General features: G+C 43.0%; 1 protein-coding gene across 5 annotated transcripts in view; it reads left to right on the top strand.

Moving 5' to 3' along the window:
• The window catches only part of PLS1 (plastin 1), a 164,627-nt gene that overhangs the window by 87,025 nt on the left and 57,710 nt on the right, over positions 1-19,892 (top strand). For 4 of the 5 annotated variants that reach the window (XM_029617059.1, XM_029617060.1, XM_029617063.1 and 1 more), the window contains one exon: positions 18,530-18,625. The exons of the other annotated variant lie outside the window; for it this stretch is intronic. In XM_029617059.1, coding sequence (XP_029472919.1) covers positions 18,530-18,625 — 96 coding nt within the window. The remainder of the gene's footprint in view (positions 1-18,529; positions 18,626-19,892) is intronic. 5 annotated transcript variants of the gene reach the window in all.

Here is a 19,892-nt window from a genome sequence, read left to right on the forward strand (position 1 = left end):
TGAGTTTTGTCATCTAGTTCTGGCTATGAACACAGCATACCCTGTCTACTCACTTATAGTTTCTCTACAGCTCAGCAACCCTGGGATCGCAGTTCCAGTTCCTGAGGGATTTTAGCCCTGCCGGGCACATCGGCTCACTACTGTCACCTCTGTTGGTTCTACTAACCTGTCTAATAAAAGAATTATCTGTGTCTGTCTCCATAACCAAGCCTAGCTGGTGGTACCTCTCAGGATATCCTCCTGGGAGCGCAGTCATCTGCCATCGGCCCAAGGATCCACCTATCTAGATTCCTCTACAGCTGAGTGTCCTCTCCAAGCACTCCGCTGGTAACGGATTGCTAACTCCGCAGTCTATATCCTAATTACATTACTACTCTGCCTACGGAGCATAACACGATTGTTAACTCCTCCCTCTACAGGAGCAGACTATAACAGATTGCTATCTCCCTAGCAGATCCATAACAAGATTACTAACTCCTCCCCTCTGGAGGAGCAAACTATATCAGATTGCTAGCTCCTCCTTCATCGGGAGTATCCAGCAGCCAGTTCCTATCAGATTGATAACTCCCATCTGCTTGCTCCTCCCATCAGTATAGCAGATTATAACAGGTTACATAATGTTAGGTTCCACATTAGGAGCTACTACCCAGAAAAAAGATCTAGGCATCATAGTGGATAACACACTGAAATTGTCAGCTCAGTGTGCTATGGCAGTCAGAAAAGCAAACAGAATGTTAGGAATTATTAGCAAGGGAGTGGCAAATAAAATGGTGGATATCATAACCGCGCAGGGAGGGCCGACCCGGATCGAGGGGGCCCTGCACTGCCCCCTCGATCCGGGTCGGCCCTCCCCGCGCGATCGGCGTAGGCCCATCGGGGCCAGGGGAGGTGGACCAGGGACAAGCCTCTCGCGAGGCCCCGAGGTGAGCGAAAAAAAAGCCCCGCCCACCGATCCAGCTCCCCCAATAGGAGCCAGCCCTTGAGGGGCTTTAAATCAGTATCCAGCCCGGCGCCGCGCGCCGAAGGAGCGCAACAAAGGGGCCTGCCCCTTTGTGTGCCCCTTAGTGTGGCCCCGCAGGTAGCCCTGCAGGACAGCCCTTATCTTGAACTCTGATACTGCTCTGCCCTTACGGTTCTCAAGCCGGTCAACCTCCACACCCCACATCATTACGTTTTTCAGTCTCTCCCTCCAACTGGGAGCGGCTGTAACCTGACACAGGTCCCATTACAACCTACTTCCTGCTCCTACACGGCAGATCATCCAGAGAAAGTGTACTACTCAGCATTCAACCAGCATCAGACAAAAACCCCCAGCACTCAGCATTCAACCAGCATCAGACAACAACCGCCCAGCACTCAGCATTCAACCAGCATCAGACAACAACCGCCCAGCACTCAGCATTCTACCAGCATCAGATAATCCTTGCCTCCAGACCCAATCAAGCGCATCTCAGACTAAACCTCCTCCAGAATTCCACTCATCATGCACACTTACAACATCCCAATCATCCACAACCAAAGGAGAACCCCTTCAACTAACTCCACCAACGTCATACGAAAAAGAATTATCCCTATCATGACATCACCACTGAACCAACTTCTAGGCCTCACACTACTCTCAGTAACCCTCTTCAATGCGCAATCCTTAACTAAGAAGACACATATTCTCAATGATTACCTCTTGGATTCCAACCCAGACATCTGTGCCATCACAGAAACCTGGTTAAAAAACTCGGACATTGCCTTAACCAACCAACTACCTATCCAGACATATGACATCTTCACCTTCCATAGACTCAAAAAAAAGAGGAGGCGGACTTCTTCTAGCCACCAAGAAAGAACTCAGACTGACCGCACATTCAATCAAGACAGAGTCCAAATTGGAATTGGGTCTAGTCAAGTCAAAACATCTACAAATTATGCTAGTCTACGCTCCACCGGGAGTTCTAGAAACGGACCCCTCACCTCTCATAGAATCCATTGTGAAATATATTAACTCAGACCTTCCAACAATGATTATGGGGGATTTCAACCTCCATACAAACACAACACCTCGCTCTGCGAACTGCGAAGCCCTCCTCACCACCCTCGGCGCTATGGGATTCACTCAGACCATCAACAGCCCCACACATAAAGCTGGACACACTCTGGATCTAATATTCATCAATTCTAATTTCACTTGCACAATAGAACCCACCTGTACCTCAATCCCTTGGTCAGATCATTTCCTGATAGAATCTTCCTTCTCCACACTCAAACAGAGTGTGGAGAAGGAAGATTCTATCCACACCTCTCTACCATTCAATTCAGGAAAGCATGTCCATCTGATATACTCAGCGATCAGCTCTCCAAAGAACTCTCTAACTTAGACCTAGCTAACCCTGACTCAGCCCTATCCTCCTGGCAAAAGATTACAGAAGCAGTCGCAAACAAATGGTGCCCAATAGTCTCCAAATCAATCAACCCAAAAAAAAAGGGAAATCAACCCTGGTTCAGCACTGAACTTAAACAGATGAAACAGGACTTACGCCATAAAGAAAATAGATGGCGCAAAACCCCTAACACATCTACCCTTTCAACATACAAGGGATTCTTACATCACTACAGGACCGCCATTCTACAGAAAAAAAAGGAATACTATGCAAACAAAATACATCATTTCCAGTTTGATGCCCAGGCCCTATTTGCTTACGTAACACAAATCACTAAATCTACCCCTCCACCTATTCCTGACGAACAAGCTCTTTCCAAGGCCAATGAGCTCGCTTCATTCTTTCAACAGAAGATCTTAAAACCCTCGCCCTCCTTCCTCCAAATACAACACCTCTCACATTAGGCGAGAATCCCAGTTCTCTTACTAGACCCAAATTTGACAGTTTCGAATCAATCTCCACTAAAGAGATTGAATCCCTTCTAAAAAGTCAGAAACCATCCAGCCATCCGGCTGATAACATCCCATCGAGACTCCTGCTTCTCATCCCAAACGCGATCTCAGGACCTCTGACCAGCATCATTAACAACCTTCTAACTCAAGGAAGCTACCCAGACAGTCTAAAAACCTCCTCACTCAAGCCCCTCCTCAAGAAACACAACTTAGACCCTAATGTACTAGCTAATTTCAGACCCATCTCTAACCTCCCATTCGTTGCCAAACTAACGGAGAAACTGGTAAACACCCAGCTCTCTGAATACCTAGAAGACCACAAGATCCTATACCCTTCGCAATATGGTTTCCGCAAATCACGCAACACAGAAACCCTCCTCATTTCACTTACAGACCATATTATTATGGGGTTAGACAAAGGACACTCCTTTTTATTAGTCCTGTTAGACATCTTGGCGGCATTTGACACCGTCAACCATACCATCCTGCTGGATCGCCTAGCAGATATCGGCATCTCCGGATCTGCCCACAACTGGTTCAAGTCCTTCCTCAGCAATAGGACTTTTAAAGTCAAAATCAACAATAAAGAGTCACCCTTAACAAAATCAACTCTTGGTGTACCACAAGGATCCTCCTTATCTCCAACCCTCTTTAACATATACCTCCTCCCCCTCTGCCAACTGTTAACTGATCTCAACCTAATTCATTATCTGTACGCAGACGACATGCAGATTCTAATCCCCATAACTGAATCAATCTCAAAAGTGCTCACCCATTGGAATAACTGCCTTTTATCCATCACTAATCTACTCAACAGTTTAAACTTGGTACTCAACGCCTCTAAGACAGAGCTTCTCCACATCTCCTCAAATGAAAACAATATCTCCCCACCATCACCACACAATTCTCTCACTACCTGTAAGCAGGTTAGAGACCTTGGGGTAATTCTAGACAATCGACTAAACCTAAAGAAAATGGTCAATACAACCTCCAAGGACTGCTTCTACAGACTACAGGTTCTAAAATGACTTAAACCACTCTTATTCTTCCATGACTTCAGGACAGTCCTCCAAGCGCTTCTGTTCGCCAAAATAGACTACTGCAGTGCCCTTTTCCTAGGCCTCCCCAAATCCACTACCAAACCACTGCAGATGATACAAAATGCGGCAGCGAGATTGCTGACCAGTACCAGCCGCGGCGAACACATCACACCCATCCTCAGGAACCTACATTGGTTACCAGTGAATTTCAGAATTCTATACAAATCAATCACCTTAATTCACAAAACCATCCATCATCAACTTCAACTCGACCTGGAAATCCCATTCAAACTCCACTCCTCTAACAGACCAACTAGAGATATTCACAAAGGCACCCTGAAATACCCCCCCACTAAAGCCTCACGCCTCTCTACAACCAAAGACAGAGCTTTTTCGATAGCAGGCCCATCTATCTGGAATAGCATTCCATCAAATCTCAGATTGGAGCCATGCCTTTTAACTTTTAGAAAAAGACTTAAAACCTGGCTCTTTCACCAAGCCTTCACCGATCCACCAGACAATCACTAGTTGTCCTTCACTCTAACCCGGTCTGGCATTTATACTTACGAACAATGGACTCTGACACTTCCAGGTTAAAGCACCTTTTAAGCTTTTAACCCGTACGCTCTATGGTAACACTTTATACTTATTTCCTGCCTTATCTTCTTTCCAGCTTGTCGCAAGCCTCCAAGTTCTCTTTCCCTGTTGATTGTAACTTTGACCTATTCCTACCTATTGTTATCTTTCGTTTACTTGAATTGTTACTCCAGTTATACCCTTGTTAAATGTAAACCGATCTGATATGGTTATTTACTATGAAGGTCGGTATAAAAAACCTGTTAAATAAATAAAATAAAATAATGCCTCTGTATTGCTCCATGGTGAGACTACACCTTGAATACTGTGTGCAATTCTGGTCGCCACATCTCAGAAAAAATATAGTTGCATTGGAGAAAGTACAGAGAAGGGCAACCAAAATAATAAAGGGGATGGAAAGGCTCCCCTATGAGGAAAGGTTAAAGAAGTTAAGGCTGTTCGGCTTGGAGAAGAGATGGCTGAGGGTAGATATGATAAAAGTCTACAAAATCATGAAAGGACTTGAACGGGTAAATGTGAATTGGTTATTTTCTCTTTCGGAAAATACAGGGACTAGGAGGTACTCCATGAAGTTAGCAAGTAGCTCATTTAAAACAAATCAGAGACATTTCTTTTTCACTCAATGCATAATTAAGCTCTGGAATTCATTGCCAGAGGATGTGGTTATGGCAGTTAGTGTACTGGGTTTAAAAAAGGGTGGATAAGTTCTTAAAGCAGAAGTCCATAAACTGCTATTAATTAATAAGGATTAGTACCTTAGGATCTGTTCCTTTAATGTTTGGGTAATTGCCAGGTTCTTATGGCCTGGATTGGCCACTGATGGACACAGGATGCTGGGCTTGATGGACCCTTGGTCTGACCCAGTATGGCATGCTCTTATGTTCTAGTCTTGCATTGTGTAGCTATAATTTGGATTACTCTTCCCTAAGTGCATCTCTTTGCACTTGTCCACATTACATTTCATTTGTCATTTGCATGTTTAGTATCCCAATTTTGCAAGGTCTTGCAATTTCTCACAATCCTCTTGTGATTTAACAACTTTGAATAATTTTGTGTCATTGGCAAATTTATTCACCTCACTTGTTCCCATTTCCAGATTGTTTATAAATATGTTTAAAAAAACAGTGGTCCCAGAACAGATCCCTGGAACACTTCACTGTTCACCTTTCTCTATTAAGAACATTTACCATTTAGCCCTACTCGCTGTTTTCTGTCTTTTAACTAGTTCCCAATCCACAACAGACACTGCTCCCTATCCCATGATTTTTTAATTTCCTAAGAAGTCTCTCATGAGGGACCCTGTCAAATACTTTCTAGAAATCTAGATACACTATATCAGCTGGCTCACCTTTGTCCACATGTTTATTTACGTCCTCACAAAAATGTAGTAGATTGGTGAGGCAAGACGTCCCTTGGCTAAATCCGTGTTGGGTTTGTCCCATTAAACTGTGCCTATCTTTATGTTCAGTAATTTTGTTCTGTGATATTTTGCCTGGCATGGATGTCAGACTCACTGGTCTGTAGTTTCCTGGATCACCCCTAGATCTCTTTTTAAAAATTGACATTACGTTGGTAACACTGTTCCCTCTATGCTGTGTGCTTATGCACGTGCACACAGGTCATGAATCCCATGCACACAGCAATTTCAGGTACTTTACTATTATCTATATATGTATATCTCTATATAGATATCTAGCGATCTATCTATATGGCCTTACTGGGCACTAGATGGCGTACTGGTAATAGAAAACAACGAGTCCTATGTCCAACCATAAGGGTCTTACTGCAGCAGGAGGTCAATGAAAGTGCAAAGGGTTTTCTGAAGGGGTGTGCTATTATTTATAATGGAGCATTTTTCTCGCTAAGGAAGTTCACTAAAAGAGCAAGGGGTGAGAGGGCCATTAAACTTGAATGACAAAGCGTTCCAGCTCATTAGGTGGTATATGCCAAAGAGAGTTATAAAATAGGCTTCCAAAAGGATTTGGGGGTCTCAAGATGGGAAGAGACTGAGTGAGTTGGCAGAGATATTTGCAGGTACCACCCAGAGTAAGGCCGTTTATGCTGATGAGCTGAGATGCTTCCACAAGCCCCAAGGAGTCTGAGAAAAGTGAGAGAAGTAAAGGACCTGTGCTGGAGGTCTTCAGGAGCAAAGGAAGAGTGCTGCCTGCCTGGAGCTTCAGTGCAGTGTGGAGGAAGCTAAGTCTGCCTAAAGGGACAGGAAATGAGTTGTCCTGGATTCAAGCTTGATGTTTTGGTGGGTCAGAGAACAGACTCAGGCTAGACTCTGACTGTCTTCTTATAAACCTTTTATTAATTACAGAAAAAAAATAAAACATAAACAGCTCCACTTACCTTAGCAGTTTTCAAAAGCAAAAAGACAGCCATGCAATTCACAGCTAGTCAGTATTGGCCTTTCCTAGGCTTCCTTCTCTTCCCTGTGGGAGTCATCAGCAGAACCCGACTAGCTGGCTACTGCTTTTGGTTGCCATGTATACAGGTGAGTGTCGCCTTCTTCTTGTAGCTGGTCTGCCTTCTCCTGGCTAGGTTTTTATGAATGAGAGTCTTTCCACACTCTGAACCTACCAGAGATTGGTTGGGAACCTCATTCAATTCAATTGGGATCACGAAGTCCCAACAGTCCCACACACAGACCATCCACCTTTTACAGCTTGCATCTTCGCAAAAGAGCTCCCATTCTTCATCCTCAAGTTGGGGGCAGTCCTTGATAACACACTCTTTTGTTGCACAGTGGGGGCATGGCTGAGAGACTTGCTCTGCCTTAGCTGCAAAAGTTCCCACAAAGCGTCTGTCGTTCCCTTCCTTCGTTTTACTGCGCCCTCCTTTGCTGAGCTTCGCCAACTTGCGCTCCCATTCTAGATCCTCAAGACGTGGGACAATCCTCAACAGCATGGCCTTTTGCTGCACAGTAGGAGCATACCTGTGGGGGTGTGCTCCATTTTAAATGTATCACTTCCTACAAAGAATTCTTCATTCTCTTCTTTATTATAGGGGCAACACTCTTGCTCATGTCTAGTCCTAGCACAAAGTAAACAAAAGGAGAAAGTACATGGATCCTGGCTACTCAAGTAGGCAGGTACCTGAGGGACATCTCTCCTCCAAGGCCAGCCCTGCTTTGAAGGTCCTCTCTTGTCAATGTATGCTTTAGCCTCTAGTGCTGGCTGTGTTACCAGATTGATGTCTATGGCTTCGCTTCCTTGGTATTGGTATTTATTTGTACAGGCTTATATTCCACAACTTCCATAAAATAAGTTCAGTGTGGATTGCAATATTAAAATTCTCATCAAAATACATTCAAAGATTTAGACCACAATCTTATTTTAAGAAAATGGGGGGGGGGGGGGGGAGGAAAAACAGAAAATATTTGGGATGATTTCCTGCATAATATGTTCCAGAATTTCTGAGCAAAGTTCTCTTTGTAAATTGTATAAAATAGCAATAAAATATAAATTAAAAAAAAATAAAATACATACAAACATATATCCTTACTCATGAATAAAACATCAGTAAAACAAAAAACAGCAATTCAAAATTGTCCATGTACTCTCACATAAAGCCAATCTTTCAACCTTTTCTTGAACAACTTGGTATCTCTTTCTATCAAGCTGATGCATTACTGTGCACTCAGGCTAGTACACAGGTTAACCCGTGGTTGGATGTGCGTTCTGGATGCGCATCCATAACCCCTTATGCAATAAAGGAATTAGCACATAGCTAATAGCGCTCATCACATGTAAATGCCATGTTCATGAGGCTATTAGCTAGCATCCCCTTATATAAAAAATAAATGTACGCCTGACATGCACATTTTTACTCTCAAAAATTAACGCCAGTCCTGGACTTAATATCATGGCAATACAAGTCTGAGGAATCACAGAACTCAGCAACGTGAAACAAAAAAAAAAAGTCTTGCCGGCAGTCAGGTTAGGAAAACGGACGCTCAATTTTCGAGCATCCATTTTCCTAACTCATGGCTGTACACAGGTTAGGAAAATGGACACTTGTAAAATCGAGCATCTGTTTTCCTGACCTGCACACAGCCACTTCTCCTGGGCGCCCGATGCCATGGACACACCAGGGGTTCACAATTTTTCCCTAGCGCATCCTTTTCAGCTCAGTGGCTCATTTGTCTATAACACTGAGCGCCCAGGAGAGGTGATTACATGCGCGTTCAAAAAAAAAAAAAGGTGCAGCCAATTTGGATGCACGTTTTTAGCACGTCAGTATTGCATCGGCCTGTTTGTATATCTTTGGGAAGTGCATTCCACAACTGAAGAGCTATGTAAGAAAAAGCCCTACCTCAAGTTCTTTTCAGTTTATAACTTTGAGCAGCTGGTAAAGCCAGAAGACATGTCCCTGTAGATCTTACTACTTGCGATGGTTCATACCAAGTCAAAGAGTTAACCACAACACATTTTGTTTCAGAATATATGAGTTTATGAACATTATGAGTATGCGTGGAAATGTCCTTTCCTTCCACATATGAAACAAGCTGGAGAGCCTGGTAGCTGTGTCCTGAGTACGGAACCAGAGCTGTCCTGCTCCGAGGACCATTGCTGGGATCCTGCACTCTCACTGCCATGACAGGGAGCCTGGGCAGGTTGCCTTTCTAGCTTTCACTCCAATTCTAGCATCAGTTGAGCCTGATGGAAGGCATCTGCCACTTCCAGCGCTTTCTCCAGGGTGAGCCCTGGCTGCCAACACACCCAATTCTGCATGGGCTGGACCAGCCTCTCCACAAACTGCTTCATAAGGATCTGATTGATTACATCAAGGCCTGTCTTCACCTCTGGCTGGAGCCACTTTCATCCAGCACCTTTTAGCCAATGGAAAAGGCTTCATGTAGTTTCCCTGGGCTGTAGAGTTCTTCTCTGGAACTGCTACTGGTAGTTTCCAGCATGTAACTTGTTCTTTCCAGGTTGGCAGTTTTGAAATCCAAATAGCTGACTCTCCTCTCTGGATTGGCAGTTAGAAAGGCCGTTTGGTTTTTGCTGGTAAATACATTTGGGACTGGTTCTAGGTAGCTTCTGGCCAGCCAATCATGTGGGCACTTCTTTCAACATTTTTTAAGAACACATCTTGATATTCCCCTGCCTTCATTTTAAACAACACCAGAGGCGGTGGCGTTGTGGAGGCTTGCATTGCTTGGGCTAGCTGGGTAACCTGCTCACTTTCTGGCGTTGCTGCTGCCCTTCAGCGAGGGTCTGAATTATTTGCTCCATTTTAACCTACCATCTCTGATATCACAGAGGTTTTCTTGAAGGACTCTGCCCTGTTCCGGAGTTTTTACACAACAAACATTTCCTTTCCCTCAGGAAGAAGGAAACAAACCTGCCTGTTCAGCTCTAACTCACTACATAAATTACTCTCTCCAGGCAGAGCTATCCTCCTTAGCCTGCTGTAAAATACTCTCATGGCCGCAGCTGGAGTGAGGCCCCAGGAAGGACAAAATATTTGACTTCTCTCCTTTTTTTTTTCTTTTTGGCATGGTTCTCTCCCTGTGCAAGGCTTAGAGCAGAAATCACTGAACTGACACCATATGTGACAGTGTGTGGTCTTTGGCAGGCCTTCTCATAAATTTTGTTTTTAATTACAGAAAAAATAAAACAAACAGCTATGCAAACCTTTGCAATTTTTAAAAGCAAAAAGACAGCAATACAATTCACAGCTAGTCAGTATTGGCCTTCCTGAGGCTTCCTTCTCTTCCCTAGGGCTAGCTTCTTACCCCTTCTAAGGAAAATACCCTCAGAGCAGAACTCTTCCTGCCAATGGCTTAAGGTGGACCAGGATAAATGTCTGGACCTGAACTTTTAAGGAGAGTCTACCAAATGCTTCTTTATAGTGAGTGGGAATATTAAAAAGAGACTTTCCGTGGTTCTGGAGTGTTCAGAGGGTCAGGGAGAGTGAAGAAGAAATCTGAACTGGGGAATTTTACCTGAGAGATTGTGGACTGTGATTTTGAGCATTGAGCTTTTTTTCTGATTTTTTTTCCTGCTGTATTGACTTGTAGACTGTGAATTTTGTTATACTGCTGAACTGGTTATTTTCCAAGCAAACTGGATTTTCTTTTGGAGCGCAGCTTTCCTGTGAACAGTTTTTTTTGTTTTTTTGTTTTTTTTTTTAGAAGTGGCCTCTGCCCAGTTTGGGTTTTGCAGGTAAGCTGCTTCTAGCCTATGGATCTGAGAGAAATTTCCCCCACCTCAGTTGAGCGGTGCCCGGTGGCTCTCCAGGGCAGGGAAGATAGCTCCTGGTTGTTTTTATTCTGCAGAATCAAGATATTTTTTTCTCTCTGAGGATTACAACAGTAAAAAAAAATCTACCAAATAACATCCAAAATATAAAAATCAAAAACCATATGCTACAGGAATTTAAAAATAAAATAGTAATGTGGGAAGCACTTAAAGTATCTTTGATTGGAATCCTTTTCTGTACTACTGTTTTCCTGCCTTTGTTTACTGCTGAAGTTAGACTAACATGTCTGTAATAACCATGATTTAATTAGAGGAACTTTCAGAAACCTTAAATTCTTATTTCTCAGAATAAAACTGAGAAATATAAAGGTAGATGTTAAGTAATTTTTGTTTTAATTGCCAGCTAAATTACTACATAAGTAATGCCATGCTGGATCAGACCAAATGTCCATCAAGCCCAACACCCTGCCTGTGATAGTGGACAATACCAAAAAGTAGATCCAGTTTCTTGTTGCTTACTACTAGGGATAAATGGTGGGTTTTCCGGAGTCACTTGCATACTGTGTACAATTCTGGTCGCCGCATTTCAAAAAGATATAGTTGCGATGGAGAAGGTACAGAGAAGGGCAACCAAAATGATAAAGGGGATGGAACAGCTCCCCTATGAGGAAAGGCTGAAGAGGTTAGGGCTGTTCAGCTTGGAGAAGAGACGGCTGAGGGGGGATATGATAGAGGTGTTTAAAATCATGAGAGGTCTTGAATGAGTAGATGTGAATCGGTTATTTACACTTTCGGATAATAGAAGGACTAGGGAGCACTCCATGAAGTTAGCAAGCAGCACGTTTAAGACTAATCGGAGAAAATTCTGTTTCACTCAATGCACAATAAAGCTCTGGAATTTGTTGCCAGAGGATGCGGTTAGTGCAGTTAGTGAAACTGGGTTCAAAAAAGGTTTGGATAAGTTCTTGGAGGAGAAGTCCATTAACTGCTATTAATCAAGTTTACTTAGGGAATAGCCACTGCTATTAATTGCATCAGTAGCATGGGATCTTCTTGGTGTTTGGGTAATTGCCAGGTTCTTGTGGCCTGGTTTGGCCTCTGTTGGAAACAGGATGCTGGGCTTGATGGACCCTTGGTCTGACCCAGCATGACAATTTCTTATGTTCTTAATAACTGTTTATGGACTTTTCCTCTAGGAAGCTGTCTGTACCTCTTTTAAACTCAGCTATGCTAGATGCCTTAACCACATCCTCCAGCAACAAATTTCACAGATTCATTGCGAGTTGAGTGATAAAATATTTTTTCCAGTTTGTTTTTGATCTACTTTCTGTTAGCTTCAAATAGTGTCCCCTAGTCCTAACACTATTTGAAAGTATAAATAACTGTTCCCTATATTCCACCCCATTCATGATTTTATAAACTTCTATCATATTTCTTCTCCTAGTTGAAGAGCCTTAGCCTGTTACATTTGGTGGCTTGCTGGATGGCCCTCCAAACTGCCTCACTTATCCCCCCCCTCCCCGTTTAGTGGCCAAGTTGCCGTCTTGCTGTACAAGCGCTGCTGAACGCAGCATGGGATGCCACCAGCCATCGCTCTCCCAGACTTCCCATAGACACGCACACTCCCGATGGCCTGAATCTTAAAGGGTCTGCGGCGGGAAGTCAGCTGTGGTAACTTCTGATGACCTACTGGCTCCTCTCTACAAAAGGCTCCTTCTGAGAAGCAACAGACGCCTCAGCAACATATCTCCTGAAGTGCCTTGTGCCTCAGTGTGTGTCGCCTTTGTTCCAGTGTTCTTGTGCCTGTGTTCCTGTCTTGTTCTCGCCTTCCTGCCTTGTTCCTGAGTTCCTGTTTGCCTTGCCCCATTCTGATCTTCCTTGCCCAGCTGTACTCTAGACATTGTCTTTACCCTCGTCTTGATCCTTGTCTTTGTCTCTCCTTGTCTTCTTTTGGCTTGCCTTCCTGGATTCTGACTTCTGCTCGAACCTTGACCATTCTTGTTTGCTGCCTGGACTTGACCTCATCTTATCTGCTGCCTGCCTTCTGGCCTGTCTTCTGGTTTTTGCTGTCACTCCCTGCCCCGACCTCTGGCCTGTCTTCTGGTATTTGCTGTCAGCTCCCTGCCCTGACCTTTGCTTGGTATTGGACTCTTGTGTTCCTGACCACCCTTGGAACCCACCTAAGTCCTGCCAACTGCCAGAACCCAAGGGCTCAACCTGCAGGGAAGGCAGCTGATATAGGTGAAGCTCCAGCCTGTCCCACTGTAGGGTGCATTTGCCATTGTCATTGTAGGTCTGGTAGGTTTGCCTACTAGAGTGTGCCAACCACGCCACTGCACTAAAGGCTCAAAGATACCGTACCCAATATGTAACCTTTCTTCATAAAGGAGCTGTTCTACCCATTTACCATTTTTGTTGCCCTTCTCTATACTTTTTCTAATTCTACTATATCTTCTGAGATGGGGCAGCCAGAATTGCACATAATTCCCAAGGTTTGATCACATCATAGACCTATTGAGGCATTATGATATTCTCTGTTTCATTCTCCATTCCTTTACTAGCATTCTGCTTTTTTGACTGCCACTGGTAGTCTAAGCTGATGATTTCAATGCATTATCCACAATGACTCCAAGATCCTTGTCATGGGCGGTTACTCCTAATGTGGAAGCTAGAATATGAATCTAAAGATAGGAATATTTTTCCCTATGTGCATCACTTTGCACTTGTCCACATTAAATTTCATCTGCCATTTAGATGCCCAGTTTCACAAAGTCCTTCTACAGGTCCTTCCAGTCTCCCTGTGTTTTAACTATTCGATATGCAGCGGACACTACTTGGAATATTTTTGTGTCAGCTGCATATTAGCTCACTTTACTTGTCACTTCCTTTTCTACATCATTAATGAATAAGTTAAGTAATACTGGTCCAAAGACTTCCTGGGACAATCCAGTATTCACCATTTTCCATTGAAAAATCTGACCAGTTAGTCCTGTTCTTGGTTTCCTAACTTTTAACTAGTTTCCAGTTTGTAGTAAGACAATGTCTTCTATCCTATGACTTTGTATTTTTTTGAAGAATCTCTCATGAGGGACTTTAACAAATACATTCCGAAAATCCAAAAAAACTATAGTGATTGGCTCATCTTTATCCACACGTTAATTCACACCTTCAAAGATTTATAATAGGTTAGTAAGACACAGTTTCTCTTTGCTCAATCCATGTTGATTCTTCCCCATTAAGCCATGTTTATCCATATGATGAGTATTTTTGTTCTTAATTATAGTTTCCTCCATTGTAACAGGCACAAATGTAATACTCACAGGTCTATAGTGACTCAGTCACCCTGGAGCCTTTTTTTTCTACCCTCTAGTCCTCAGGTACAGCAGCAGATTTGAATGCTAGGTTACAGATTGCCAGTGGTAGGTTTGCAATTTTATATTTGCGTTCCTTTAGAACTTTGAGATGAATGCCATCAGGACCCGGTGATTTGCTATTAATTAATTTGTTAATTTGCTCTGGCACTTCTTCAAGATTCATACTGATTTGATTTAGTTTCTGTGAGTCATCACCTAGAAAAAACAGTTCAAACATGGGTATCTCCCCAGCACCCTCCTCAGTAAAGACCAAAGCGAAGAATTCATTTAGTTTTTCTACTATGGCCTTATCCCCCCCCCCCCCCCCCCCCGTTATCTACAGCCCGACTTTCTCACAGGTTTCTTGTTTCTAATGTACTTGAAAAGGTTTTCATTATTAGTTTTTTCCTCTTTGGCAATTCTCCTCAAATTTTCTTTTGGCCTGCTTTATTAGTATTTTACTTCTAATTTGGTAGTGCTCATGTGCCTTTCTATTTTACTCATTAGACTCTGCTTTCCATTTTTTTAAAGATGCCTTTTGGCTTTGATAACCTCTTTCATAGTGCTATTTAGCCATGCTGGCAGGTGCTTGTTCTTCTGTTGACCTCTCTTAATTTATGGAATACATTTTATCTGGGCTTCCACAATGGTATTTGTAACAGCTTCTTTTAGTTTTAACTAATTTCCTCATTTTATCATAATCTCCCCTTTTAAAGCTTTATATATTATTGTAGTTTTACTTATTTTTCCTCCAGTGATTATCTCAGATTTGATTGCATTGTAATCATTGTTGCCAAGAGGCTTCACCATTCTTACCTCTTGTACCAGATCCTGCATTCGAGTGAGAACTAGATCTAATGCAGCCCTCACTCTTATGGCTTCTGGAACCAGTTGCTCTGTGAAGCATTCATTTACGGTGTCTAGAAACGTAAACCTCCCTAGCATGCTCTGATGAGAAGGTCACCCCATTCAATACTGGGGTAATTGAAATCTCCTTTTATTATTGGGTGTCTAATCTTTGTTAGCTTTTCACAATCTGTTTCACCATCCTGGTTGGGGGGGGGGGGGGCAGAAATAAACCCCTAGTGCTCTATTCCTCCTTGTTGTGCAAGGAGGAAGATTCCAGAGTGCAATTTGTCTCCTGCAGAATCTGTATGTTACTGGATTCTCTGGAATCCTTGAAATATAGTGCCATGCCACTTCTATCATTTCAATACATTTTATATCCTTGTATCATTTATCATTGGTTGTCCTTTTATCCACCAGGCCTCAGAGATGCCTATTGTGTCAATATGTCCATCCAGTGCCATACACTCCAACTCTCCAAACTTATTTTTCCAGACTTCTGGCATTTGCATACAGACATCTAAATGTATTATTTTTTTATACCCTTCTCGCTAGTAGTTGATCCAGGTAATTTGGCATCAGCTTTTGTCAATATCTTTGTAGTCATGATAATTTAATTTCCCTTGTTGAAAGGCATCCTTTGTGGACATCCCACTCCTAACCATGCGCTCCCGAGCAGCTACCAGTTTCCCCCCTCATTGTTTAGTTTAAAATCAGCCAGGTCGCACTTTGGTTAAGGTGGAGCTTATCTTGCTGAAATGGGCTTCCCTGCTTTTGAAAACATTGCCAGTTCTTAATGAATCTAAAATCCTCCTCCCTGTGCCATTGTCTCTTCATTGCATTGAGACTCTGGAGCCCTGTGCAACTGACAAGCGTTTCCAAGAATACTAAGAACATGCCATACTGGGTCAGACCAAGGGTCCATCAAGCCCAGCATCCTGTTTCCAACAGTGGCCAATCCAGGCCATAAGAACCTGGCAAGTACCCAAAAACTAAGTCTATTCCATGTTACCATTGCTAGTAAGAGCTGTGGCTATTTTCTAAGTCAGCGTAATTAATAGCAGGTAATGGACTTCTCCTCCAAGAACTTATCCAATCCTTTTTTAAACACGGCTATACTAACTGCACTAAGCACATCCTCTGGCAACAAATTCCAGAGTTTAATTGTGCGTTGAGTAAAAAAGAACTTTCTCCGATTAGTTTTAAATATGCCACATGCTAACTTCATGGAGTGCCCCCTAGTCTTTCTACTATCCGAAAGAGTAAGTAACCGATTCACATCTACCTGTTCTAGACCTCTCATGATTTTAAACACCTCTATCATATCCCTCCTCAGCCGTCTCTTCTCCAAGCTAGTACGGTTGATGCAAATATATGTTATACTGGTTTTTCCATGTGTCTGTTCTACAGAAAATGTGTAAGAAAAGCATAAAAGTAAAAAAATAAATAAATAAAATTTTCATTTTAATTAGAAGTGACTTTGAAACACAGAATAAGCGTAAAGTATATTCCAGATCCTACTTGCATCTTGCAGGATGGGATAAGCAGAGGTCACTGGTTGTCTTTTCATGGAAGTCTAAAATCTATGAGGACAAAAGTCTGCATTGAAAGAGGCACATTGAAAATGTTGGTCCCACTGTGGCATATTCGGTGAAAGTTAAGACGTACGAGTTGGGGTCGCTAAGGTTTGCTGCCTTTTACGTTGTCATTCATTGCATATTGCACTGACCCCCAGCCTTTCCGCCAGTTGGAATGAAGCTGTAATGTTCCCCAGCACAGCCCAGGCTTGAGTAAACCGTTCTCCTCAGCAGGATTCCTCAGTGTGGTGAGGTAAACTCCAAACACAACCCGGGCCTTAGCAGATAGTTTACCCCTGCAGGACGGTCAAGGGCAGAGAGTAAAGCCCTTCCCCTCTACTTTAATGTGCCCGACCCTGGCAGGACCTGTCCAGTAACTTTCACCTGTCCAGCACCGACGCGGTCTCTGGCTTCCGGCACAAAGCTTAACTCTGCTTGTTTCAAACGCAGTCACTCACTTCTGCCACAGGGCTTAACCCTGCCTGTTTCATTCTATAGTCTGCCACAGGGTTTAACCCTCTTTCTAGCCAAGACCCGAGATGTCTTTTCAAGCACTGCTTCTAGTGCCTTGGGCTCGGTTTGAGGAAACCCAGCCCCACTGCCATCACCCACCGCAGCTTACATACAATTTGCCTTGCCAGACTCCGGCTATTACCATTCACTTCTGCCAGAATCTAACCCTGTATGGCTTTAGCAGGCCAGGTCTCCTCCAGGGGGGTTTCCACCATTCTTCTCCCACATCCGTTGGCTCCGGGTCTGGCTCAGAATCCTCCACCTCCATCTCCTCTGTCTCCTTCTGCCTCTAGTAGGGCTCTTTCCTGTTCCTGTCTGGCCCCTCCCCCCCTTCTTCAGGCCACCTCCCCCTCTCCTCCCAGTGCACCTGGATGTTCCCCTCCTCCTTGATGATGATGTGACGTCTGTGAACTCACTTCCCCCTTTGCTCTCCAAACCTCTCCCCCTCCTCCCCCCCATTCCTTCTAGGAAGGTTTTCTCCAAACCTGCAGATTCCTTGGCTCTGATGTTTCCACCCGTGTTTTCCATCTTGGCCAGATTCTCTCACTGGCTTCCCCACGCAGTCCCTCCCGGGGGGTACATGGTAACCATCACAATATATTATGTATCACAGTGCTTTGGACTGCATTCACCGCTGCGGTAGATGCTAGGAGTGTGCATGAAAAATGTGTTCTTCTTGTTTGAGGGTTTCGTTTTCTCTTTAGTTTTTATTTTTGTTTCGTTTTGTCGATTTAACATGAAAAACAAAATGAAACAAAAACTAAATGAAACAAGCTTGCTATGATTTAGATAGAGAAATGACACAAAATGAAACAAGCTGTGCTGATATTCCTCTGTTGCTTTAAAGTGAGAGTGCATCCCTAAATGAAGCCGCTTCCATCTGTAGGTAGCTTTGCTCATTGTCGCAAAATGTTAGCCTGTTCCAGACACTGTTCTGATCTCTCTTTGAGCACAAATAAAGGGCAGCTGAGTAGTAAATTTTGACTGGTGCTGCTAGAACTAGTTTGCTAAATGCACTGTTTAAAAATACCTAAGGCCATTTTAGCTTTTCTATATTTTAAAATGTCATGTCTTGAAAAAGAGATGCTTGGATTCCAGTGAGTACGAGCCTGAGCTTTAGTAACTTCCTGATCATACCTAGTTTTCGAGGTCATCATCATCCCTTTTCCCCTCACTGCTACTGCTCCAGGCAAATGGATTGTGAAGGTCAGGTTGTGTTCTGCCAGTCTGTGATATCACCCAGACATTGGGCTGGCACCTGGGAGGATACTGCATGAATTTACACTCTAAGAATGGCTTTTAACTTACATTATTTCACAAGGGAAAATGATTCTAGTTAGAAAATCCGAACCTCTATGACCAGGAAACTCAAGTACCTCATTTCTGCAATGACTTTTCAGTGTAGAGATGCTAAAGAGAGGTGAAATGGTAGCTTATTTAACAGGATGCAGCACTTACAGTGATCTAAACACATGAACTGCAACTGGGCATCCTTCTTTGGCTTTTATAGGATTCCAGAGCATATTATCACTTACTGAAGCAGATTGCTCCCAAAGGAGAGAAAGGGGATGACAAAGGAATCGGCATTGACTTTTCAGGATTTGATGTAAGTAATTTTGCATTTCAAAAGCAGAGGGGCATTCTCTGCAATTTTTAGATTCACAGGGAGGATAACTTTCAAACAACTGCATGATGTGGCATATATGTGTGTTTGTGGCCACAAGCAGATTTGCTTTAGTGTTTTACAAAATGCATGTATGATATATATGTGCTTTTTAAAAAAAATACGTATATATATCTACCCTGCAGCATATGCGTGTATGTAGGCTTGCGCGCCAATGCATGCAATGCATGGTTATCGATGCATTGAGTGCGCGTACTTTTCCCGCCTATTTTAAAAATATACTTGCGTATATTTTATGCATGGAAATAAAATAGGACTTACGTAAGTTGGCTTTTACACACGTAAGATGGTGTAGTTTTACCAATTAGTCCACTAGTTCGCCCAGTCCTTCCGCAGCTCATCAAGACCCTCCTGGTTCTTCAGCCTGAACTCCCGCTAGTTTTACCCAGACCTCCCATTTGGCTGCTAGCAGACAAGAAACACATTTATTATTATTATTTTTGCCAGATAATTAGCAGGTGTAAACGTACGTGAATGAGTGCACAAATGTACATGTGTAAGTATATTTGAAAATAGTGTAAGTGTTGGCCCTGCTCTGGTACACCCCATCCCCCCACCCCTTTTTTTTTGGCATGCATATATATGCGTGCGAAAGCGGATATATACGCGCATATGTTCGACATTTCTAAAATTCAGAATACATGTGTAGAGGCCACTTACGTGCCTATATGCTAATTTTTATGCGTCTAACGTTTTGAAAATTCACCTTTAAATGTTTGTGTAGCCTAAGTGTGTGTGTGTGTGTGTGTGTGTCGCCTCCTAGGGGGAAATGTGGGGACAGCAGTGTGTGTACAACTCTGGGCAGGGCAGCAGGTATAGCTTCAGGATGATCAGTACGCTCACTGCTGGCTCTGAACAAGAAAAAAAGCCAAGTCAAACATCACTGGTGACGGGTTTATTTCTGATTTTACTTCTTACCTTAGCTGTTTACTTTTTATACACTTTGCTTGACAATAACGTGAGCAATCTACTGAAAATCGTAAGGATCTTGCACTAGATCAGTAGATACTCTCTACAGTTCATTAGTTAGTATAAAAATAGAATAAGATTAATAAAAGCAAAAGAACACATACATCAAAGGCATTCTCATTCTACTGCGTGTCTTTTAATCTTGAGTGAAGGGAGCTGCACCCGTACCTCTTTAAGCAGTAGTAGCATTTCTTCTATTTCAGGTCAGCTTGTAGACACA

The sequence above is a fragment of the Rhinatrema bivittatum genome, chromosome 9 (assembly GCF_901001135.1).
Source record: "Rhinatrema bivittatum chromosome 9, aRhiBiv1.1, whole genome shotgun sequence".
NCBI lineage: Eukaryota > Metazoa > Chordata > Amphibia > Gymnophiona > Rhinatrematidae > Rhinatrema > Rhinatrema bivittatum.